This window comes from Dipodomys spectabilis, unplaced genomic scaffold (assembly GCF_019054845.1).
Source record: "Dipodomys spectabilis isolate Male_0828 unplaced genomic scaffold, ASM1905484v1 ptg000365l, whole genome shotgun sequence".
In the NCBI taxonomy this organism is placed as follows: domain Eukaryota; kingdom Metazoa; phylum Chordata; class Mammalia; order Rodentia; family Heteromyidae; genus Dipodomys; species Dipodomys spectabilis.
The window spans coordinates 210,171-235,810 of record NW_024871042.1 but is presented as its reverse complement, the minus strand read 5'-3'; the positions used below and the strand labels follow the sequence as shown (position 1 = coordinate 235,810).

At 37.6% G+C, this 25,640-nt stretch overlaps 1 protein-coding gene across 5 annotated transcripts in view; it reads left to right on the top strand.

Moving 5' to 3' along the window:
- The window catches only part of Tasp1 (taspase 1), a 214,576-nt gene that overhangs the window by 36,534 nt on the left and 152,402 nt on the right, over positions 1-25,640 (top strand). For 4 of the 5 annotated variants that reach the window (XM_042666493.1, XM_042666495.1, XM_042666496.1 and 1 more), the window contains 3 exons: positions 752-872; positions 7,699-7,783; positions 20,624-20,703. In XM_042666493.1, the coding sequence (XP_042522427.1) occupies positions 752-872; positions 7,699-7,783; positions 20,624-20,703 (286 nt within the window). Of the gene's footprint in view, positions 1-751; positions 873-7,698; positions 7,784-8,738; positions 9,609-20,623; positions 20,704-25,640 lie in introns of those variants that run through there. The other variant, XM_042666498.1, reaches the window with a different exon arrangement.

Below are 25,640 nucleotides of genomic sequence, written 5' to 3'. Positions count from 1 at the left end.
CCTGACTTACTTTGAACTGTAGCCCTTCTGTTTCTACCTCCTGAGATAAGTGGATTATTTTCTTAATTTCATTTTTGAATTTTTTTCATTGTAATATATACAAATGTAATTATTTTTTTATATTGATCGTGTATCCTATAACCATACTTAACATATTAGTACATTAATAGTTTTGTAATAGAGTCCTGAAGGTCCTCCTTTTGAGTATACAAGACTATGTCATTTTCAGATAGTGATTTCAGTTCTTTCTAATCTAGCTGCTTTTTATGTCTTTGCCTAGTTGTTTCACAAGTGTGTGTGTGTGTGTGTGTGTGTGTGTGTGTGTTTGTATGTAAATAGAAGTGATGAGAAACACATCACCACTTTCACCATCCATCAGAATCTTAGCTCTCGAATTTTTGTAGCTTGTCTTGTCTTTTATTAACGTGGGATATTACATCAATTGATTATTCAAATATTAAACTAAACTTACTTTCCTGGCATCCCTCTGGTTCATGATAGAAATTCTTTTTATAATATGCTGGACTTGGTTTGTTAGTTTTCCTTGGTGATTTTGTGTTGATATTTACAAGGTATATTTGTCTCTAGATTTCTTTTTTTCATGTTATTTTTGTCTTGTTATCAAGTAGTACTGGCATCATACAATGAATTGGAAATACTTCTCACCTAGGTTTTAGAAGAGTTTATGAAGCATTAATATTAGCTCTGACTTAAAGCCTAATGATATTTAATTTTTGTTTTTATCTTTTAGGATTCTCCTTTTACAAATGCAGGAATGGGATCTAATTTAAATCTTTTAGGGGAAATTGAATGTGATGCCAGCATTATGGATGGAAAATCTTTAAATTTTGGAGCAGTTGGAGCACTGAGTGGTATGTGGGCATTATAATATCTTATTCACACTTTCTAAAGACTTAGTTCAGGCTTTTAAATCATTCTTGTTGGAAGTAGTTTTGAAAACAAAATTTTTATTGCATTTGAAATACAAAACTTGACTGAATAATTTTATAGGAAACAGCAAAGGCTGGAGATGTAGCTCTGTTAGTAGAGTACTTAACATGGATGAGGCATTGGGTTTGATTTCTAGCACTATGAAACAACAACAAGAAAAGCAACAACAAAACTTATGTCTAAGTTTTATTAGAATTAGATTCATTTCCTTTATCCCTTCAAGAGATTTGAGACATTTAACATTTGATTTAGTTATTTGCCAGTCCTGAGCCTTGAACTCGGGGCCTGGACACCGTCCCCGAGCTTCTTTTATTCAAGGCTAGCACTCTACCACTTGAGCCACAGTGTTACTCTGGCTTTTTCTGTGTTTATGGTACTGAGGAATCGAAAACAGGGCATGCATGCCAGGCAAGCACTCTACCACTATGCCACATTTCAAGCCACCATTTGATTTAGAATATCCTATTAACTTTGCAATTCAAAATATATAAACACTTTTATTAACAATTTCCAGATGTTATGAATGAAATTTACCTTTGATCTTCTAAATCTTTGCTTTTTTTTTTTTTATTGTGAAAATACTGTACAGAGGAGTTACAATTACATGGGCAAGATCGTGAGTACATTTCTTATCAAGCATTGTAGCCTCCTCCTTTGTTTACCCTTCCCATCCCTTCCCAGCCTCCCCCCACCCCACCACCCAATCCTCCCCACCCCCCCACCAAAGTTGTAAAGTTCATTTTCAACATGACAACTTGTACTTCTCATTGTTGCAACGGGTCCACCTGTATCCTTATTTAAACGACTTGTTTTTCCCCTTCTCTTCCACAAATTATACCGACTTCAAATACAGTGAAAGCAGGGGTTATACTGTGGGGGAAGGACATACAAAGCAACAAAGAAATAATCTTATAAATGCTTTAGAAACAAATGCATGAAAGAAAAAAAACATTTAAATACATATCTTAGGGTTCATTTTCCTAACATCACCTTATCTGACCTTTTCTGCTTGACTCATATATATACTAGATATTGCAAATAAGGGAAACCATGGGACCTATGTTTCTTTGGGCTTGGCTTACTTCACTTAATGTAATTTTTTCCAAGTCTTTCCATTTCCTAACAAATGGGCAATGTCATTCTTTCTGATGGAGGCATAGAATTCCATTGTGTATATATACCACATTTTCTTGATCATTCATCTACTGAGGGGCATCTGGGTTGGTTCCATATCTTAGCTGTGGTAAATAATGCTTCAATAAACATAGTTGTGCTGGTAGCTTTAGTGTGGTCTTGTTTGTGAACATTAGGGTAAACGCCCAAAAGTGGGATTGCTGGGTCATAGGGAGTCTTTTGAGGAACCTCCATACTACTTTCCACAGTGGTTGAACAAGTTTACACTCCCACCAACAATGCAGTAAGGTTCTCTTCTGTCCACATCTCCTCCAGCATCTGTTGTTATTAGAGTTCTTGATTTTAGCCATTCTAACTGGGGTGAGGTGGTATCTCAATGTTGTTTTGATTTGCATTTCTTTTATGGCTAGGGAGGTTGAGCATTTCTTTATGTGTCTATTGGCCATCCTTCTTTCTTCTTCAGAGAAGTTTCTCTTTAAGTCCTTTGCCCACTTATTTATTGGGCAGGTGTTTCTTTGAGGATTTGTTGTTGGGGGATTTAATTTTTTAAGTTCCAAATATATTTTAGATATGAGACCCTTGTCCGTTGTATGGCTAGTGAAGATCTTCTCCCAATCCATAGGCTTTCTATTGCTCTTGCTAGCAAATAGGAATATAGTTTTATTTTGTGAATATGATAATTATAAAATAACTATATTACTATGAAACTTAATTTTTATTTTTTTGCTATTAGTGTTTGAACTCAGGTCCTAGGCTCTGTCCTGAGCTTTTTTTGCTCAAGGCTAATGCTCTACTACTTGAGTCACAGCTCCACTTCTGGTTTTACTGATTAGATAGAGATCAGTTTCATGGAGTTCCCTGCTCAGATCTTAGCCCCTTGAGGGCTAGGATTAATGGCTTGAGCCACTGGCTTTTTAAAATAGGATATGTTGGATATTTTTCCCACAACTATACATAAAAAAATTATCTAAGTTTTATAATTCACTTAAATGTATGTGAAGTACACCACAGTGTTAAATGTGCCATCTTCATGAATTTTTAAAAATGTGTATATATTTATACAGTTGTATACAGATATCTATGTATCAATGTATCTTATCTGTCTATCTACAAATATATTCCTAGGATGTGTATATATTTTATACAATACAAAGGATACTGAAATAGAAAACATATACCTAGGAGTCAGAAGAAACAGCCCATTTTTTCCCAAGTATTTGGTTGTTAGTAGAGCATTATTAAGTGCTGTTAGGTCACTACTAATATTAATGATGATCTTTTATTGTGGCGTCCCTTTTAGTATTTATTTTTTCTTTAAGTAAACTAAAATATTGGGGGCCAAGGTAATTTGACTCCCTAGTTGATAGTTGTATGGCCCTTGTCTGAAGTCCTGATAACCTTGTGTGGAGAACTGTCCACCAAGCATCTATCTGGATTGCCCTTAAGCCAGCATGTTTCTTTTGAACAATTCATGGATTCCTTGCAGAAGCTACATAGCAACTATGGCTACTTGCTGCTGATGCACAATTAGGCTCCAGGAGGCATTTCATATCATTGGACAGTGGAAGCCAGACCCTTTTTTGCTATTACAAGCCATTTTCTTTCCCTTAGGCCAGAGAGGGATCACTTCTCCTATTGGCCCCCTCCAGGCCTGAGATTGGTGCATACACCCTTGCTACATCCCACTTTGTGGTTATAATAGCAGGTTCTGTTCACTTTCTGAATCAGCTGGGTGATACCTTTCTGTGCTGTCTGTCCACTGAGTTGTAACAGCTGGCCAAATTAAAGGCTTTTCTTGAATAGGTTTTTTTTTTCTTGTCTTCTTCTGATCTTTGTCATTGGTAGAGTGGGCTGAGCTGGTAGCAGGAAGAGCAGATGGCAGAAGCTGCAGTGGAGTCATAGCAGTGTTGGATGCAGTAGCAATGGCAACAAAACCAGTAACAAGGAAGAGCTTCAGAGAGTGACCAAGGCAGAAATGACTAAGAGCAGAGACCACTATAAGGGAAGTAGAGAGAAGAAGAAAGAGAGGGTATACAGCCAAAGCTGAAGAATGAAAGTGGGTTGTACAGAAAAACTGGAATGTGATCACAAGGAGCCTTCCAGAGAGCTGCCAAGTCATAAGGGCCAAACGTCTGAGAAACCTTCAAGCTGAGAGCTGTAGCTGTAGTAGTAGGATCTGAGAGTCCCAACATATAAGGCCTGTTCAGGAGCTATAACACTAGCAGTCACTATGTGCTACTGCTTCTCTTTACTGCTGAAAGTAAGTTTGTAATATGTTGTGGTCTAGTGCTGTTTAAAGTCTAGAGCAATGAACTTCCAACCTGTGTCCCTCAAGCTATAAGTCTGTGCCTTCTAAAGCATAAAGCAGTAGTGCATTAAGCTGCAAGGCCCTAGGTCTGCCATTGCAGCCTCTAGAACTTGAGTGCTCAAGGGCTCAAGACTGCCAACAACAGAAGAGTTTCCACTTGCTGACTCGCAATTTTGTCCAGGTAGAGCAAAAGTACTCCAGCCTGCTAACTGGTAGTCACCTTATGAAGTCAGTACTTTTATTAGCATTGTACAAATAAGCACATGAAACAAACAGGATTTATTTATTGTTTTTGTTTGTTTTGCATGCTGGGGAGCTTGAACTCAGGCCTTAGCTCTTGCTAGGCATTTTTTTTGCTCATGGCTGGTACACTACCACTTGAGCCACACCTCTAGCTTTTACTTTTTGCCAGTTAATTGGAAATTCGTCTCATGGATCAGTGTGCTAGAGCTGATGTTAAACTATTATCCTCAGACCTCAGCCTCTTGTGTCCTAGAACAGAGGGAGAATACCCAAAGAAAGATAGATTTGGAACTGGATTTAGACCTTATAGAATAGGGGTTGTTGCAGTCCACTATGTGGCAGAAAACCTGGATTATCCAGGCTAGTACTGGTCAAGATTAGTTATGTTCAGGACTAATCCTGTGGTACGTGGGTGCATTTGTGCTGGTAGGTAGGCACAGAAGAGATCTAGACAGCATGAAGTAAACCTTGTTTTTTTTGTTTTTTGTTTTTTGTCAGCTATGGGGCCTGAACTCTGGGCCTGTGCTCTGTTCCTCAGCTCTTCAGCTTAAGGGTAGGGCTCTACCACTTGAGCCATAGTGCCACTTCCAGATTTTTCTGTTTATGTGGTTCTGAGGAATTGAACCCAGGGCCTTATGCATGCAAGACAAGCACTGTACAAACCTTGTTTGTATAGAATGAAGATTCAGTTTTTGGCTTATATCTATCATCATGGAACACTTTATATGTGATCTGTTGGACCAAGGGTATTAAGATCAATGATAAGGTACATATCCTCAATCATGACCTGAACAAAATATGTGGTTGCTGAATCCTAGAAAAAGCTGCACCCTCTAGGCACTTAACAGTGGAGAGAGATTACCAGGTAGGACAAATGAGACGAAACTGTACTCTACAGAAACCTGTCTAGTCAGCTACATTTCCTACTACAGTGTATCTCCAGTGCCCTCTACTGACAAATTTACCATTGTGCCACCTGGCAAAGGAAATAATTTATTACTGAGACTTGTAGTGTACACCTGTAATCCCAGTACTGAGGAGGTTGAGGCAGGGTTGTGAGTTCAAGGTCAGCCTGGGCTCTATAGTAAGACCCTGGCCTCCATTCTCATATCCTCCACAAAAGATAAAAAAGGGGATTGTACCTGCTTTCACTGTACTTGATGTCAGTATAATTTGTGGAGGGTAAGGGGAAAAACAAGTTGTTTAAATAAGGATACAGGTAGACCCGTTGCAACAATGAGAAGTACAAGTTGTCATGTCGAAAACGAACTTTACAACTTTGGTGTGTGTGTGGGGGGGAGGCTGGGAAGAGATGGGAAGGGGAAACAAAGGAGGAGGCTACAATGCTTGATAAGAAATGTATTCATTATCTTGCCCATGTAATTGTAACCCCTCTGTACGGTATTTTCACAATAAAAAAATAAAATTTTTTTTTAAAAAATGGGGATTGTATGCATCTTTGCAGATCAAGTGACAAAGGCAGAATTTGCAGTTGAAAAGGATTAAACTACTGGTGGACCCATTGCAACAATGAGATGTACTAGTTGTTATGTGAAAAAACGAACTTTACAACTTTGGTGGGTGGGGGAGGATTGGGTTGGGGGGGGTGGAGGGAGGATGGGAAAGGATGGGAAGGGGACACAAAGGAGGAGGCTACAATGCTTGATAAGAAATGTACTCATTATCTTGCCCATGTAATTGTAACTCCTCTGTACAGTATTTTCACAATAAAAAAAAATAATAAAAAAGAAAAGGATTAAAGTGATGGCTAGTATAGTTACAACATAGACTAACTCCTATACATTATACTCTATTTTTCTGTCTTTTGTGTAGTCTATTCTTATCCTATTTATATTACATATAAATAATAAACATCTAAATACACACTTTAATTTTATTCTGTTCCATTGGTATATTTGTCTTTTTTGTACCCAGGCTACACTTTTAGTTATTAGTAGTTTTGAATAAAAAATGGTGTTTTGTTTTTTGTTTTTCTTTTTAAAAAAATTGAGACATGGTCTTGCTTCATAACTCACGTTGGTCTAGAATGCAGTATGTTGCCTAGGCTGTCCTAGAACTCATGATCTTTCTGCTTCAACATTCTAACTGCTGTGACTGCTATGTGTGCTACTACACTAGGTTAAGACCTCTTAATTTTTCTTCCAAAGTTGTCCCTTTTTCCCCATTGAATAAGTTTGTCATGTGTGATAGAAATCCTTTTGAAGATTAATTAATTTTAATTTAAATAAATTGTAAATAATCTTGTTGAACCTGTTATTTGGCACTAATAATTGACAATGCTTTCTCCTTTATCTAACTAAAAATAAAAGATCTCTAGGATAGAATTACAAGACCATTAAGTTTTCTATAAATAAGAAAATTTGATCGATAGTAATAACGTCACCTCAAATTAGTTTTAGGGAAAAGCACGATATATTAAGGAAATTGTGTTGTGAGGCAGTGTATATAGTAGGAAATATTTGATTAAATTCTTGCCTCATCCTTTGGAAAAATACTGAAAAGTAAGGATATGTAGTATAAAATACTGCTTGTAGACTATAAAACTGTCAGCACCTAAATATCCATGAATGAATGGTTAAATAAATTGCTTTCTAGTCATTTTATTAGATACCTAGTGGCATTAAAAATAGCATTTAAAACTCAATTTTTGCTGCTGTAACATGGGGCAAAATGAACATACACACATATTCTTTTCTGGAGGCTACTAGACATTCATATACTTTGAAAGTGAAAACATTTCTAAGAGGTTTTAAATTTGTTTTTTTGAATGAAAATTTGAAGGGGGCTGGAAGGTGGCTCAGTGGTAGAGTGCTTGCCTTGCATGCTTGAGGCCCTGGGTTCGATTCCTCAGCACCACATAAGCAAAAAAGAAAAAAGCCGGAAGTGGCGCTGTGGCTCAAGTGGTAGAGCGCTAGCCTTGAGCTGAAGAGCTGAGGGACAGCGCCCAGGCCCAGAGTTCAGGCCCCATGACCGGACCCAAAAAAAAAAAAGAAAATTTGAAGGTATTTTTTGATTTCTTTTTTCTGACAATTTATTTCTAGGAATCAAGAACCCAGTCTCAGTTGCAAACAGACTGTTGTGTGAAGGACAGAAGGGCAAGCTTTCAGCTGGAAGAATTCCTCCCTGGTAACCACTTTGCTCATCTTGACTTTTCTTGTGTCTTTGGTCTTTGGTGCATGCAGTGTTTGAAAGTTGTTCAATCCACAGAAGACTATGGCTGTTGGGTATGTGCCAGCAGTAGCATGCCTTTGAGAATAAGACATACTTTCTTCTGTGATCTTGGAACATTTTGTACATTTGATAAACTTCCAGATGGAATAGAATCTTGTGGATTAAAGCCTAGGAGGTCAGAGTTAAGTTTTAGCTCTGTATTTGATTCTTGAGAAGATTTTGCTGTTGCTGGTTGCCTAATTGGGATTATGTTACTGCTAAATTTTAAAAGTATCTTACATGTTGGAGTCCAACTGAAGTAATTCATTTGAGACATTTCTCAGAATAAAAGCACATTGAACATTGTAAATAATCTTGTTGAACCTGTTATTTGGCACTAGTAATTAACAATGCTGTCCTTTATCTCACTAAAAATAAGAGATCTCTAGGATAGAATTGCAAGACCATAAGTTTTCTAAATATAAGAAAATTTGATCGATAGTAATAATGTCATCTCAAACTAGTTTTAGGGAAAAGCATGATAAGTAAATTGCACTGAGACAGTGGACTATATAGTGGGAAATATTTGATTAAATTCTTGCTTCATCCTTTGGAAAAATACTGAAAAGTACAGATATGTAGTATAAAATATTGCTTGTAGATTATGAAACTGTAAGCACCTAAATATCCATGAATGAAACGTTAAATAAATTACTTTCTAGTCATCTTATTAGATACCTTATGGCATTAAAAATAGAGTACATTTGCATATAACATGGGTTAATATTAATATAAATTTGCTCCAGCTGCCATGATAGAATACCTTATGTTGAGTGGTTTTAACAGTAGACATTTATGTCTCACAGACCTAGAGGTTGGGAAGTTCTAGCCTATTTGGTTTCTGGTAAGGGCTTTTTTTCTTGTCTTGCAGATGGCTGCCTTCTTGCTGTGTCCTCACATTGGAAGTGTGATGGGGGAGAGGTTGCATAAGACAGAGATGGAGAGGAAAGGGAGGGATAGGCTATCCTCAATTACTGCGATTTTATCAGGATATAACCCCATTATAAGTTAAGGAACATCTTGTAGTAGTTCTACAGATCACTGATGATTTGTTTGCTTTTTAAATTCCTTTTGTTTCATTTTGAAGTTTCTATTGCTATGGTTTAAATTTTAACTAATTATTTTTCTGCAATATCTATAGTCACTTGCAAATCATATCCAGTTTATTTTTTATTTCTGACATTTTGTCTTTATTTCCAGAAGTTTGGTTTGCATTTTTTAAAAAGTGTGCTTCAAACTGGAGGTGTGGCTCAGTATGGTAGCATGATTGTGTAGGCAAGCACAAGTCCCTGAGTTCAAACCCCAGTGTCACCAAAAGTGACTGACTAAATAAATAAAAAGGCTTACTTATCTTTTAAAAAAGGCTTCCATATATATTTTTAAATATGGCTAATCTGCCAGCTTATGAGTGAAGTTACAACTTTTTTTTAATTTTTAATTTATTTTTTTAATTTTAGGGCTGCAGATATAGCTCAGTTGTAGAGGTCTTACCAAACATGTAGAAGGCCTGGGCTCGATTCCTAGTACTGCAAGAATGGAAATGAAACACAAAAATAATTGCTTACCATTTTATAATGATTGTTATTTCTAGGATGTTCTGGCTGATTTACTCATTGTATATTTCATTTTTCTGATTTTTGTGTGCTTAGTAATTTTTATTACATTTCAGATATGGTATATTTTACCTTTTGGAATACTGTATAGTTTTTATTGTAATGCCTGTGTTCTTGAACTAGATATGGCTGTTATTTAAAACAGTTGGGATCTTTCTGAACTTGCTTTAAATTTTGTCACATGAGGTTAGTGAGGTAATGCAACTGGAAGGAAGATTTTTTTTTCTAGCTTCCAGAACTCTTTATTTTGATAACTCCTGGTTCTATTTGAACATGGGGGCTATTTTCTTTAGAACTGTCAAGTTATTTGTTTTGGATGATTTTCTTTTATGTATGTTCTGAACTCTACTTAACTGAAGAGTAGAAGAGTTCTCTGTGCATATCTCTCGGGTCCTCTTTCTAAGCAGCTCTCTTTTCTCTGGTACTTATTCCTGTGAATTCTGGTCACTGTGGCTTCTCTGATTGCCCAGGTTTGGCCAACCCAGACACTGCTGGGATCCTGTGGAATGATCTAGAAACTTTCTTAGTAATGAACCCTATGATTTCAGTAAAGCAAGATTTATATTGTTTCCTTTTCTCAAAGATGACTGTCCTCTGATGTCTAATGCCTAAAACTGCTTTTTAAAAAGTATATATTTTCTTTGTTGTTTTTCTCATTGGTTCTATTACTCCATGATGTTCAGAAGTCAAAATTTCTCACATACTTGGAAGTTTGCTATATAACTATGATAGTTGAAAAACAAAGAAAGAAAGAGGCAAGCAAACAAACAAAGGCTGGGTGCAGTGGCTCACAGTTGTAATCCCAGATACTCAAGAAGCAGAGAAGCCATCCTGAGGTAGAAGTTACTCCTAACCAATAAGCTAGTTGAGACATTTTTTTGGAAAATTTCTGTACAAGGAATTAGAGGAATTTAGTGAAATAAGGAATAATAGTAAGAGTTTTTATTATTTAATGTTACACTTCATATATTGCAAGTGCATCACAAACTTTATTAGTTATGTCTTATATGGCTGTAAGCTTTAAATAATCATAGCCTAATTTGTCTTTTAAAAATTTTATTGAGATAAGAAATTAATAGGAATTAGTTTTTAAATTAAAAATATTGTTATTTTCTTCTACATGTAATACACTTTAATGATGGAGTCCCTGAGAATTCTGGAGATATATTGAATCACTAAATTGCACATTTATAGTGATACAGAAACACGGTTCTTTGAAAATGGGTTGTCCATAATGCACACTCCTACTTTTATCCAAATAGCCTGTTCCATGTGTTTTGCTTTGCAGGCACTTGCAGCAGTATTCAAGAGATTTTTTGTTTTTCTTTTGCTAGTCCTAGGGCTTGAACTCAGGGCCTGGGAACTGCTCCTGAGCTTCTTACTCAAGGCTAGCACTCTAACACTTGAGTCTTAGAGCCTCTTCTGGCCTTTTCTGTTTATGTGGTAATGAGGAATCAAACCCAGGGCTTCACACATGCTAGGCAAGCACTCTACCACTGAGCCACATTCCCAGTTCTCAAGAGTTTGTTATGCCACTTCAGGGTTGGTCTTAGCAGAATTTTGTTGATTTGCTTAAAACATGTTAGACCTAATTTAATGTAAAATTTAAGATAAAAATAACACAAGGAAAATACTGTCCTTTAATGTAGGAAATGTGAAGTATTTTGTTAAATAAACATCTATTATCTTGAAAAATGTTTACTTAATATTTGTTGTGCTTTAGGCATTGTCCTAGCTTAAGATTTATTCATCCCCTCTCCCTCATGAGATTATTTCGACCCCCTTACAGCAAGAGCTTCTTGGAATGATTTTCTAAGAGGTTAGAATGAAGTACCACAGAGGCAGAAGAATACAAGATGAACTAGGGAGAGGATGAGAATCAGATCAATTTGCGAGCTTTTAGATTTCTGGTAAAGAGTAGTCATGACATGAAATTTTATGAGTTTGAGGAAAAAGATTGCCATTATTATTGAAGGATGGTGAGAATGATGAAAATAGTGATATTGTTCAAGATCCATAGTACTCATAAACTGAAAAAAGATTTCTCTTTGAAGAGTCAGTAGAAGGCTTGAGAAAATTTTAAGTTGGTATTGAATTTAGTTTTGGAGAAAGTGGTTTTTAAAAAATGATTTTTAGTATAATTTTTAGCAACAATGTGTGCTAAAATGATATTAAAAGTTATATGACATTTTGTGTTGATAACTGTTAGACAATTTTAGACAATATTTTTTTTTTTTTTTTTTTTTTTTTTTTTTTTTTTATTGTAAAGCTACTATACAGAGGGTCACAGTTACATGAGTGAGGTTATGAGTACACTTCCTCTTGAACATTGTTACCCCCTCCATTGTTTTCCCCCTACCATCCCCTCCCTCCCTCCCTTCCCCGAGGTTCTTTTTTTTTTTTTTTTTTTTTTTTGATTGTGATTAAATGATTACATAATTTCAAAGTCACAAGTTCATTCTAACTTCCCTGGAGCAAATTGTCTACCACAGTCTGTAATATATAACAGTGTTCACATGTTATATACCATATTTGTGATCAGCAGCATGAGGATATTTAGTAGTGGTTCAACCAGATGAGCGGGAGTTCTTTGTTTCTTAAGTCCTGTTAGTTTTGTCGTATCACTAACCTTTTGGATTTAGCATCCACTTATGAGGGAGACCATGTACCGTTTGTCTCTTCGTTCTTGGCTTACCTCGCTCAACATGATTCCTTCTAGCTCCATCCATTTCCCTGCAAATGCCATTATTTTGTCATTTCTAATGGCTGCATAATATTCCATTGTGTATAGATACCACAATTTTTGGATCCATTCATCTGTGGTGGGGCACCTAGGTTGTTTCCATATCCTAGCTATTGCGAACAGTGCTGCAATAAACATGGAGGTGCACGTGTCCTTGTATATTGGTTCCTGTTGTTCAGGGTAGATGCCTAGAAGTGGTATGACTGGGTCGTAAGGGAGGTCAATCTTTAGCTTTCTAAGGACCCTCCAGACTGCTTTCCAAAGTGGTTGTATAAGTGTACATTCCCACCAGCAGTGTAATAGGGTTCCTCTTTCTCCACATCCCCTCCAGCATTTGTCGTTGGCTGATTTGTGGATGTGGGACATTCTGACTGGGGTAAGGTGGTATCTCAGGGTTGTCTTTATTTGCATTTCCTTCACCACCAGGGATGATGAACATTTCCTCATGTGTTTCTTTGCCATTTTTATTTCTTCATTTGAGAAGTCCCTCTTTAGTTCCCTTGCCCATTTAGTAATTGGTTTGTTAGGTTTGGGAGGGATTAGTTTCTTGAGTTCCCTGTATATACAGGATGTTAACCCCTTGTCTGATATATTGCTGGTAAATATTTTTTCCCAATTAGTTGGTTGTCTTTCTAGCTTAGTTGCGATAGATTTAGCTGTGCAGAAGCTTTTTATTTTAAGGTAGTCCCATTTGTCGAGTCTCTCTCCAACTTGTTGTGACCCTGGGACTCTGTTCAGGAAGTTCCTTCCTGTGCCTATTAGTTCAAGTGTCTCTCCTACTCTGTCCTGCAGTAGTTTCAGAGATTCAGGTTTAATGTTAAGGTCTTTAATCCATTTTGAGTTGATGTTGGTGCATGGTGATAGGCTGGGGTCCACTTTTAGTTTTCTGCATGTGGCTGCCCAGTTTTCCCAGCACCAGCGGTTGAAGAGGCTGTGTTTCTTCCATTGTATGTCTTTGGCTCCTTTGTCGAATATCAGCTGGCTGTAGGCCTGTGGATTTATATCTGGATCTTCTATTCTGTTCCATTGGTCTTCGGGTCTGTTTTTGTGCCAGTACCATGCTGTCTTTGTGATTATAGCTCTGTAGTAGAGTTTGAAGTTCGGCATGGATAGCCCTCCCATATTGTCTTTATCCCCTAGAATTGTTTTGGCTATTCTAGGTCTTTTGTTGTTCCATATAAATTTTTGGACTGTTTTCTGTATTTCAGTGATGTACGTCATTGGGATTTTAATAGGAATTGCATTGAATTTGTATATTAATTTTGGAAGTATCACCATCTTTACTATATTAAGTCGGCCTATCCAGGAGCATGGGAGGTCTTTCCATTTCCTAGTGTCTTCTGCAATTTCTTTCTTTAACTTTTTATAGTTCTCATTAAATAGTTCTTTTACATCTTTGGTTAGGTTAATTCCTAAATATTTTATTTTTTGGGAGGTTATTGTGAATGGGGTTGCTCCCTTTATTTCCCTCTCTTCCTGTGCGTTATCAGTGTATAGGAAGGCAACTGATTTTTGTGGGTTTATTTTGTATCCTGCTATTTTGCCGAAGTGACTTATGATTTCTAAAAGTTTGGGGATGGAGTTTTTGGGATCGTGGAGGTATAGTATCATGTCGTCTGCAAAAAGGGATAGTTTCACTTCTTCTTTCCCTATGCGGATCCCTTTAATGTCTTTTTCTTGCCTTATTGCCCTGGCTAAGGGTTCTAGGACTATGTTGAAGAGGAGTGGAGACAGTGGACATCCTTGCCTTGTTCCTGTTTTTAGGAGGATTGGTTGTAGCTTTTCCCCATTAAGTATAATATTGGCTATTGGTCTGTCATAAATGGCTTTTATTGTTTTTAGAAATGTTCCTTCTATTCCTATTTTCTCCAGAGCTTTTAGCATGAATGAATGTTGAATTTTATCAAAGGCCTTTTCTGCATCTGTGGCGATAATCATGTGATTCTTGACCTTGGCTCTGTTGATATGCTGGATTACATTTATTGACTTACGTATGTTAAACCATCCCTGTGTCTCTGGGATGAAGCCTACCTGATCATAGTGTATTATTTTTTTTATGTGTTTCTGGATTCTGTTAGCTAGAATCTTGTTAAGGATCTTTGCATCTGTGTTCATCAAGGAGATTGGCCTGTAATTCTCCTTTTTGGTTGGGTCTTTGCCTGGTTTGGGGATGAGTGTGATATTGGCTTCGTAGAATGAGTTTGGGATAGCTCCCTCCTTCTCTGTTTCTCTGAAGAGCTTGAGGAGTATGGGTATTAGTTCTTCTTTAAAGGTCTTATAGAATTCTGCTGTGAATCCATCTGGTCCTGGGCTTTTTTTTGTTGGAAGACTTTTGATAGCTTCCTGTATCTCATTATAGGATATTGGCTTATTTAATTGGTTAACTTCTTCTTTGCTCAGTTTGGGTAACTTGTATTTCTCTAAAAATGCATCCATTTCCGCCAGATTTTCTTCCTTTAGAGAGTATAGCTTTTGAAAGTAGTCTGTTAGAATTGTTTGGATATCTTGGGTACGTGTTGTGATGTTTCCCGTGGCATCCCTAATCCTATTAATATGGGTTTCCTCTCTTCTTTTTTTAATTAATCTTGCCAACGGGCCATCAATTTTGTTTATTTTTTCAAAGAACCAGCTTTTTGTTTGGTTTATTTTGGTTATGGTTTTCTGATTTTCTAATTGGTTAATCTCTGCTCTCAATTTGGTTATCTGGCTTCGTCTAGTAGCTTTAGGTCCCATTTTTTCTTGTTTTTCTAGCTGTTTTAGTTGCAACATGAGATTATTTACTTGGTCTGTCTCCATTCTCTTGATGTGGGCACTGAGGGCAATAAATTTGCCCCTCAGGACTGCTTTTGCTGTGTCCCACAAGTTTCTTTGTGAGGTGTTTTCATTTTCATTGAGTTCTAGGAAATGCTTTATTTCTTCTCTGATCTCTTCTGTTACCCAGGCCTTGTTAAGGAGTGTGCTGTTCAATTTCCATGTATTAGAGAAATTTCTGCGGTATGCTTTGTTATTGAGAGCTAGCTTGATTCCACTGTGGTCAGATAGGATACAGGGGATTATGTCGATCCCTTTGTATTTGCTTAAGTTCCTTGAATGAACTATGATATGGTCTATTTTGGAGAAAGTTCCATGAGCTGCTGAGAAGAATGTGTACTGTGTTGTTTTAGGGTGAAATACTCGGTAGATGTCAGTTAATTCCGCTTGAAGTATGGCCTCACTTAATTCGGTAGCTTCTTTGCCAATCCTCTGGTTGGTAGACCTGTCCTTTGGTGAGAGTGGCGTGTTAAAGTCTCCTAGTATTATCGTATTGGGATCTATTTTATTCTGTAAGTTTGAGAGCATTTGTTTAACATATCTGGGTGCACCGATATTTGGGGCATATAAGTTGATGATGGTTATATCCTCCTCTTGGATTGTTCCCTTTATTAATATGTAATGTCCGTCCTTGTCTTTCTGTACTGATTTTAATGAAAAGTTTATTTTGTCAGATATCAGGATAGCTACACCTGCTTTCTTATTGGGGGAATTTGATTGGTAGATCCTTTTCCACCCCTTCACTCTGAGTTTGTTTGTATGTTTGGCTGAGAGGTGGGTCTCCTGAAGGCAACAGATGGATGGGTCTTGTTTTCTGATCCAGTCCTCAGTTCGTTTTCTTTTAATTGGCGAATTCAGCCCATTTATATTAAGAGAAAGTATAGAGAGATGCATTGTTGTCCTTGCCATTCCGTTTTCCTAAGTTTTTCTTCTTTCCTTTCCTCCTGTGCTTGCTCAGTTAGACTTTGAGTAATGCCTGTTTGGGGCAGGTCCCAGTTCCTGGTTGCTTTCTTCAGGTTGTGTCCCCCCTCTTAGAATTCTTTGTAATGCTGGCTTAATGTTTATGTATTCATTTAGTTTTTCTTTGCTATTAAAAGTTTTCAGTTCTCCATCGAATGTGAATGCTAGCTTTGCCGGGTATATCAGTCTGGGTTGGCAGTTATTGGCTCTCAGGGCTCGTATGGTGCTTTCCCAGGCTTTTCTTGCATTCATTGTTTGTGTGGAGAGATCTGCAGTGATTCTAATTTTTTTCCCGTTGTAGTATAGCTCCTTCTTCATTTTTGCTGCATGCAGGATTGTTTCCTTATTATTCAGATCCATCATTGTTACTATTATGTGCCTAGAAGTGTTTCTCCTGGGATCTTGCTTGTTGGGTGTTCGATAAGCTTTTGTGATGTAGTTAAGATGGTCGTTTTTGAGGTGGGGAAAATTTTCATTGACTATCTTGTTAAATAGGTGTTGCATTCCCTTGCTCTGGAATTCCTCACCTTCGTCCACTCCGATTATGCGAAGGTTAAATTTTTTAGCATTATCTGCTTGCTCTTGAATTTCCCTTTGGTTTAATTTGAGTGATTTTTCCATATCTGTCACTTTTTGGTCCAGTTGGTGTATTCTGTCTTCTGTATCTGACACTCTACCTTCCATTTCATTCACTCTGTTGACCGTGGCTTCTATTGTGGTTTGCATGATGGAAATGGATCCCTTTATGGATTCAATGTTGGTTCTCAGAGTACTGATCTCACCTCTCAATGAGGTGATATCAGTATGCATTACCTCTAATTTGGCGTTTATCTCACTTCTTACTGAGGTTTGTGCAGCTTCTATTTTTGCATCCAATTTTTGTTTGATATCCTGTATATCTTTTGATAGTTCATCCTTGTGCTCTTTCAATTTCTGATCCATTTCTCGCTTTATTTCTTGAGTCATTGCCTCCAGCAACCCTTGGATGTAGTTTTTGTCTTCCATTCCTGCTTTGCTCCCACTGGGGCTCTCCCCTGCGTGGCTGCTGGCTTTTGAGGTGAGCTTGCTGTCCTGGGTAGTGGTAAACCTTGTGATTTTTCTCTGTGATTTTCGCATGGGGGTTCAGGAGACTGCTCTTCAATCTTGTTTTGGTGTGTCTGTCTTTGCTTGGTTGCTGATTCTCTATTGGTAGAGAGAGTCTGTGTCTGATCTGGATTCTGTTGGGAGCCTATTTCCAGCTGCTATTCACTTAGGATTCTCAGCTCTCTGCTGTAGCAATTCCCGCCTTTGGAAGGGTTGAGCAGCCTAGACTGCTTGTGTTTGCTCCTGCGGGTGCTCTTGGGAAGATCAGATGCTCTGGATGCACTCTCCCAAATACTGGAGTCTGCTATGGGCTCCTGATGTGTTTTTGTTTGTTTTGGGCTGGTTGTGGGCTTGAACTCTAGGTTTGGGTGCTGTCCCTCAGCTCTTCAGCTCAGGGCTGGCACCCTACCATTTGAGCCACAGCCCCACTTCTGACCCTTTTTGCTTTGTTCAGGCGCCGGTCCCCTGGCCTGGTTCCGGCCCCAGCCTGGAGCGCGCTCGTTAGGCCTGTGCTAATGTGTATACCACCTTGGTTATGCAGCCTGGAGGACACAGTTCAAATTTCTTCTACTGTTGGTAGTCTTGACCCAGGGGCACTGTTCCTGGCTTGAGCATTTAAGCTCCCTTCCCGGGGCGCTCTTGCTCTGGCCTGGCCAGCAGAGTGTGCTCCACCGACTGGTGGGGCTCTCGAACAGTTCCCAGTTTTAGTGGGTCCTGTGGTCCGGGTGTTGGGGTAGGGAGTCTAGGTCAGGGTCTGGGGATTCCCTCCAGCTCTGGTCTCCCTTGATGGATTCCCTGTCCCCTGATGGGTACTCACCCTGTAGGTCGTCAGTTGTTGTTGCAGTCCGTCAGTTGTTGTTGCAGTCCGAGTTCAGTTGGGGTGGTTGCGGGCTGGGTTGGGCGGCCCCCCGCCGGGTCGTTGCGATCGCGACAGGTCCCTTTGTGGCGCTGCTGGTGCCGGGCGGCTTTGGCGGGATGGAGCCTCTCCGCTCCGGTGGAGAGTGATGGGTGGGGTGGGATCCTCCTGGAGACTCCCGGCTGGTAGGTTTCTCTGTTCCTGGCGATCCGCTGTTCTGCAATCCGGTACCTGGTGATCTGCAAGCAGCCCCCTGTGTCTCTGTGGCTCCGGCAGCCCCCGCGGGGCCGGCTGGCCAGCGGCTTGGCGCACTGCCGCGCGGCCAGTAAAGGTTGGGGGAGGGGTCTTCGCTCTTCTCTGTTCTGAAATTCTTCTTTTCCTCTCTTTCTTTTTTTGTTATTTTCCACCTCTGGTTTTTCTCTGAGTGTTCGTCTTTTTGTTGTTGTCGGTCTCTTGGGGAGATTAAAGGTTGGAACTCGAACTCTCTTTTTGGTTGGAGAGAGCTGTGGCGTTTCCCTACTGCCCCGTCGCCATCTTGAGATCCTACTCCGACAATATTTTTTGTAGTAAGAAAAGATCGTACATTTAGTGTGCTTATAATATACTTAAATGACATCCAAATATTTGCCTTTCTGTGAAAGCCTAAAATATTTAAAAAATTTCATAGTTAGATTGTATAAAATTAATTTTATTTAGAATTATATTTATGAATGATGAAGTGAGGAAAAAATAAAAGAGAATATTAGGTAAAATGTCAGATTCCAGATATGAGGATTACATTTAAATGACTAATCAATGCTGAGACTATAAGAAAGATGGAGCTTCAAACTCTTTTATCTTGATCATTGAGTCTACTTTTTTGGCATCTTTTACATCTTCACATTAAGAGAAGTTTATTTTTTTAATCAAGTTTTTTCCTAGAAGAACAAATGACTAACAATGCTACCAGAACAACTCAGATCTACATGTTCCTATTTTAGGAACATTAGGATTTTATATGGTAGATTTTTTTTTTCTAAATTTTTTTTATTGTTATTATAAGTATATGTACAAAGGGGTTGCAATTATAATAGGTCAGGTACAGTTCTTTTCGGACAATGTCACTCCTTCCTTCGCTCTCTTCCAGTTTTTCCTTCCATTTTTATTGATTTATTTTTTTGTAGTAGATAACATATATAATTAAGAAATTGTTTTGAGGAGCAATACTGTGGTTTGAACTTAGGGCCTTGTACTTTCTGGACAAGTATTCTATCACATGAGCCATGCCTCTAGCTAGTAAAAACTTTTCTATTTTCAGAATATTTTAGAGTTTTTTTTTTAATTGAGGCTTGCAGAAATAAAGTTATTTATTCTCTCTCTCTTTCTCTCTCTCTCTCTCTGTGCGTGTGCGTGTGTGTGTGTGTGTGTGCACGCGTGTGTGCGCATGTGTGTGCCAGTCCTAGGGCAGGCTTGAATTTAGGTCCTGAATGCTGTCCCTGAGCTTTTTCACTTAAGGCTGGTGGTCTACTAATTGAGCCACAGCTTCACTTCTGGCTTTTTAGGTGGTTAATTGGAGATAAGAGTCTTATGGACTTTGTTGTTCAGGCTGGCTTTGAACCAGGATCCTCAGAACTCAGGCTCCTGAGTAGCTAGGATCATAGGCGTGAGACACTTGTGTCCAGCTAAGCCAACAGGCTTTCTCTACTCTACTTTTTCAATGCTTTTTCTGTTCCTACATTTATGTTTATTAAAAACACAAATTATTGGAACTAAACGTTTTGTTTCTCATTGGAACCATTATATTTCTGAATGTCTGCCTATATTTTTATTTTGCCAGTTTGTTACTGGTCTTATTGATAGTTAGATCATAAGATACTTAATATGCATTACTCTTGAGTTTTTAGTGTTTGAATGATTAGAATAACAGAAACAAAAATAGTAAAAACTCACAAGCAGGCACAAATTCAAGGAATCCATTACTAGCTGGCTGAAATCTTTTTAAGTAGCTGGCAATGGAAGAAGATTAATGATTGATTATTATAATCACTGCTTACCATTAATATGTGCTTCAAGTTACTTAGGAAACAGGTTGTTAATTATCCCTTATGAAAAATGAGTGTTTCATAGCATGCCATATTGTTATATTAAAACTTCTAGTTTAGGGCTTTAACTTTGCTTTTGATATATATACCATAGTACTTATTCACAATAGTAAAAATGACTCAGAGGGTTATGCATATATTCTTGTTACACTGAAGCTTAAAAATATAAGCATATATTCTTGTGTTGGAGCACGCATACATATTGATATATGTACATCTTACTTTGAATGGATCCAGCTATTCTATTCAGCAAGAACTCTGTGTTTGAAGCAGTTCACTTTACCTTAGCCTCACCCTGATTAAATAGATCTTGTGAAATAAATTCAGAATCCTATTGATGTAAGATAAATCTTGACATATTCCTCTGGGAGGTCAACTATTTTTACTTTCTATTGTATTTTTTTTTTCCAAATTTTATTCGACAAATATTATAAGGAAAATTTCAAATAAAATCTGAGCATGTAGCCATCTTATTTTGAGCTAACTCTAGATTTATATCTATATGTAAGATTTCTTTCAGATGCTATATGATCTTACTTGTATTACTTTACTGACTATGTAGAAGGTGACCCTGTTCATTTTTAAAAGAATAATTATTTCTGTTGTTAGCTTTTTAGTTGGAGAAGGTGCCTACAGATGGGCAGTGGATCACGGGATTCCCTCTTGCCCTCCTAACATCATGACCACCAGTGAGTAAAAACTTCAGACATTAAGCTCTATGAAATACACACTTGAAATTCTTATGTTGTATCTGTTATGGCCCATATAATACAATATTTAAAAAAGAATGCTTCTATGTTGAAATTTTTATAGTTAAAAGATATATCCAAAGTTACATAATTTTTAAGCTACATTTATAGTCTTGAGTCTTTTGTTGCTTTTTATTCCTTTATAGAAGTATTATTAAACTTGTTCCATTTTAACTTGTGAAAGGGCTAAATATACTTTGCTACTATGGATGATATGTAGTGATATGAACATAGTACTTTGTAGGTTTAAATAAATGTAACTCGGCAGAGACTTTACTATCTGCACAACAGAATATGTCAAAATCTTTAAATTTGTTCTGCTTCTAGTAACCTGCTATTGAAGATATAGATGACAATTTATGTAGAAGAATGCTCAATGAACATTATTTTATATATATATATATATATTCTTTTTATTGTGAAATCAATGAACATTATTAAGAATAAGTAATCCCAAGCCAGGACAGTAACTCAAGTTTATAATCCTGGTGAGATCCAGAGAATCATGGTCTGAGGCTAGACTGGACTGAAGTCCAAGTGTTCATCTCCAAAATGACCAGCCAGAAGCAGGATTGGGGGTACGGCTCAAGTGGTAAATAGCTTGCCAAGGAAGCAAGCTGAGCAGATGTGGAACCCTGAATTCAAACCCTAATATTGGCCAAAACAAACAAACACGTATAAATATCTTGAGGATTTTTGGTAAATCATCATAAATTTTTATAATGAAATGTTACAAAGTAACTATAAATTCTTGTCAAGACTCATGTCTGATAATGATTAAATTTAATGATTTTTTTAAAAAAAGATGTAACTCCTCTGAACATTTAAAATATTATTTCTCCTCTGAACATCTAAAATATTATCTATCAAAACTGATTCCAGGAAATGGAAACATTTTATTTTGTTGGAATTTTTGGTGGTGTTTTCTTTCTTTCTTTTTTTTCCTGCCAGACCCTTACCTTCAGTATCTGTAGCTTAAGTGGCATAAATGACATTTGATTGCTCATAATTTTCTAAACTGGTCTTGGCATTCTTCTAGTAATTTTTCTGCTGCTCTTGTTGGTGGTCTACAAAGCTTGATAGAACAATAAAGATCATTTGACTTTTTTTTTTTTTGTTTGTTTGTTGTAAGACTTGAACATGGGGTCAGGGCGCTGTCCCGGAGCGTTTTTGCTCAAGGCCAGTGCTCTACAACTAGAGCCACAGAGCCATATCTGGCTTTTCTGGTGCTTAATTGGAGATAGGAGTCCTACAGACTTTCCTGCCCAGATTGGCAGGTGGTTCACACCATCCTCAGATCTCAGCCTCTTGATTAGCTACATTACAGATGTGACCCACTGACACCTGGCCTACTTACTGCTTTTTAAGTGAAAGTTTATTACCAGAGTAATTTGAGTCTACCTTAATCAAATGGAAGAGTGAATCATTAAATCTAAGAAACCAAGCTATATTAAAAGATATAAGCCATGATTTTATTTCATTGGTCCCACAAATATTGTAGCTGAATATTGCAACATAGGGGAGTTGGAAAGAAGTGTGTGTGTGTGTGTGTGTGTGTGTGTGTGTGTGTGTGTGTAAAAGAGTATTATAAATTCTCAGTCCTATTACTATTTCTGCCCTAAAATGTTTCTAGTGCATTTTATGCATCAGGCAAAAAAAGTATCAAGCTATCTTCCAGGCCCCCCCCCTCCAAGCACCTCCTCCCCCTCCTCCCAGCCTCCGTCCACCCTTACTAGGTCTGTGGCTTAGCTGTCATCCCTGGACTTGACTTTTACCTTGGGGATTCCCTTTGCCTCTCTCCAGTATCATATTCTTGGTTTCATGGAGCTTGTGTGTTTCTCTTTCTTGTTTTATTCCCTATTTGTTACACATGAGACTGGAAATCGTTTTCCCTTAAGTTTTTGAAGAAAGTCTTCTCTTTCCAGTTTTGCAAGGCTCTCAGTTCTTGTGTACTTTGTCTCTGGAAGGAAGCTCTTAATTCCTATGTTTTGCTTATTGCATGAATTATCTTCCTGTGCTTTTTTTTTTTTCTTTCTTTTCATTCTTTATGCTGGTACTCTTTTTTTTTTGGAAAATCATGTGCTTTAGTTTGGGGGAAATAAAGCAAGGTTTGGGAAGTAATTTTGTTCTCCATATTTTGTTTTTCTAATTGCTATTATTTTCACAAATATTTAAATTTGGTTTTAAAATATTTAATTTCTGGAGCTCCATCACTGGTTATCTTTTTTTTAAGCTGGCATCCTGGGAAGTGTCTTGTGGCTCAAATGGTCAAGTGTCAGCCTGAGCAAAGGCCAAGGAAGAGCAGGAGTGCCTAAGTTCAAACCCTAGTACCAGCATGTGCTCTGAGATGTACGTGTATGTGCACACACATGCATACAAATTTTGTTTGGACTCTAGGCCTGGCATTGTTCCTGAGCTCTTTTTGCTCAAGCCTTGCACTCTACCACTTTGAGCTACAGTGTCACTTCTGGGTTTCTGGTGGTTAATTGGAAATAAAAGTCTCACAGACTTTTCTGTCTAGGCTGGCTTTGAACTGTGATGCTCAGATCTTAGCCTCCTGAGTTGCTAGGATTACAAGCGTCAGCCATCAGCCACCTAGTTTAGCATACAATTCATAAGTCAAGAGCACAGTATTTTTACTTATTTTTATTAGGTACTGTGCTTTGTTGTTTGTTCTCACCTGCTGATTCTGCATTCTTTTTATTTTCTTGTGGACTCTAATGTACATTGACAAATTTTCTTCACAATCTAGTGGCCATATGTTTTCATATTTATAAGTAAGGCACTTAAAAGCCATTGTCAAGCTTTCTGTGAACTCTATGTGTTTTTCTGTTGGAGGACTCTCTTAGGTGTGTTTCTCCACTTAAAATTTTCTGTCTATCCGGCTGCCCATCTCTGGCTGGGTAATAGCCATTATTCTATTGACATAAGAAGCAAAATAGGTGGAAAACTAATCTTCCTTTCCTTTGTTCCTTCCTTTTCTCTCTCCCTCTTGCATGCTAGTAAGCCCTCTCTTCTGTATTACACATTTAGCTCCTTATATTTCTTTTTCAGACTTTTATGTAAACTTCTCTTTTCAGTAGAGCACCTAATACCTGTCATCAGTGATTGCCTGATATTAACTAAATTTTGGCCTGATCCATTCTCTAGATTAAACTTCATTTTTTTTTTTCTCCTGCAAGCATGAATTGAGGATTGGGCATAGATATTCCTCATTCATAGTTTCTACAAGATTGTCTTTTTTTAAGTCCACTCTCATTTTCAGAGCTACAAGATGTCATCTCTTTCAAACAAGTTTTAGGTTTATTTGGCAGGAATTTGTGGTATTTTGTATAACAGATAGTAGGGTTCATTTCTTTTCTGCTTAATTAATTACTATTTATCAATTCATTATTTTATTTTCTAAGATTGTGCTTATATTGCTCTTATCATTAGTATCATCCTAAGTTTGCATTCTCTACATATGAATCTTTTTTCCTCTTAATTTCTTTTTGGCAGGGTTTTATTAGGTTATGGAGATAAACTCATATATTTATTCTCAATTCCTTTAGAGCATTTATATAAAAGATGTATGATGGTTATGACTAGATTTTACAGAGTGACTTTTTTCCCCCATTGGGCTTGAACTCAGGGTCTGGGTGGTGCTGCTCCTGAGCTCTTTTATTCAAGGCTAGAACTTTACCACTTTGAAACACAGCACCACTTCCAGTTTTCTGGTGGTTAATTGGAGATTCACAGACTTTCTTGCCAGGGCTGCTGGGCTACACATGATCCTTAGATCATAGCCTTCTGAGCAGCTAGGATTATAGGCATGAGCAGCTGGTGCCCAGCGACAAAGATATTTTTAATGATTCATTTTTTTTAATTAACAGACATAATATAGATAATCTTATGAGTTAACCAATCAAAAAGACTTGTTCCCTGAATAAATAAGGTATTTGAAGTGATATATAAATCTGCTTTTTGCAAAAACAAATGGTGTAATAACCTTTTAGGAAATTGAAATGAAAAATTACAACTATTACATAGATGAAAGGAATATAAAAGGAAATGCCTATGTTAGGCCACTTATCTAATCTTCAATAAAAATTAGTTTGTATTTTGGTTAGTGATATATTTTATACTAGATTATCTTTTGGAGGGAGTATAATGTACAGACTTTTCAGTTAAGAACTCCAAAATATTTTAGAATGTCCTGAAATTTATCCTAAATAAGTTGGTCAGGCTTGCAAGATTTTTCATAGAATTTTTTTACATTTCATTCATTTATACTTGATATTTTATTCCTTCATTCAGATTTGTATTTCTGATGCAGAACATTCCCATTACTGAAAAATCTGATGACAATACCATTGCTTTTGGTCTGAAATTTCCAATTTCCTTTAACAGTTCTCATAGTGTAGGTTTGTGTTCTCACAGGCTCTTCCTTGTCATTCTCTGAAAAAGTGCCTCATTTTGCCTGCTTTTTTTCTTTCTTTCTCTCTCTCTCTTTCTTTTCTTTTCTTTTGTTGGTTGTGGGGCCTGAACTCTGGGCCTAGGCACTGTCCCTCATCTCTTCAGCCCAAGGCTAGTGCTCTACCACTTGAGCCACAGTGCCACTTCCAGCCTTTTCTACTTTATGGTGTTGAGGAATCAAACCTAAGGCCTCATGCATGCAAAGCAAGCACTCTACCACTGAGCCACCTTCCCAGCCCCTTCTTTTCTTTTCTTTTGTGTTGAAACCTGGTTTATAAGCAGAGCCTTACTTGCTCTCAGATGATGTTCTACCATGTGAGCTATGGACATGGAGTCTGACAGACTTTTCTTCTTGAGTGGGCTTTGAACTGTGGCCCTTGAAGTCTCAGTCTCCTCAGTTGCTAGGATGATAGGTATATGTT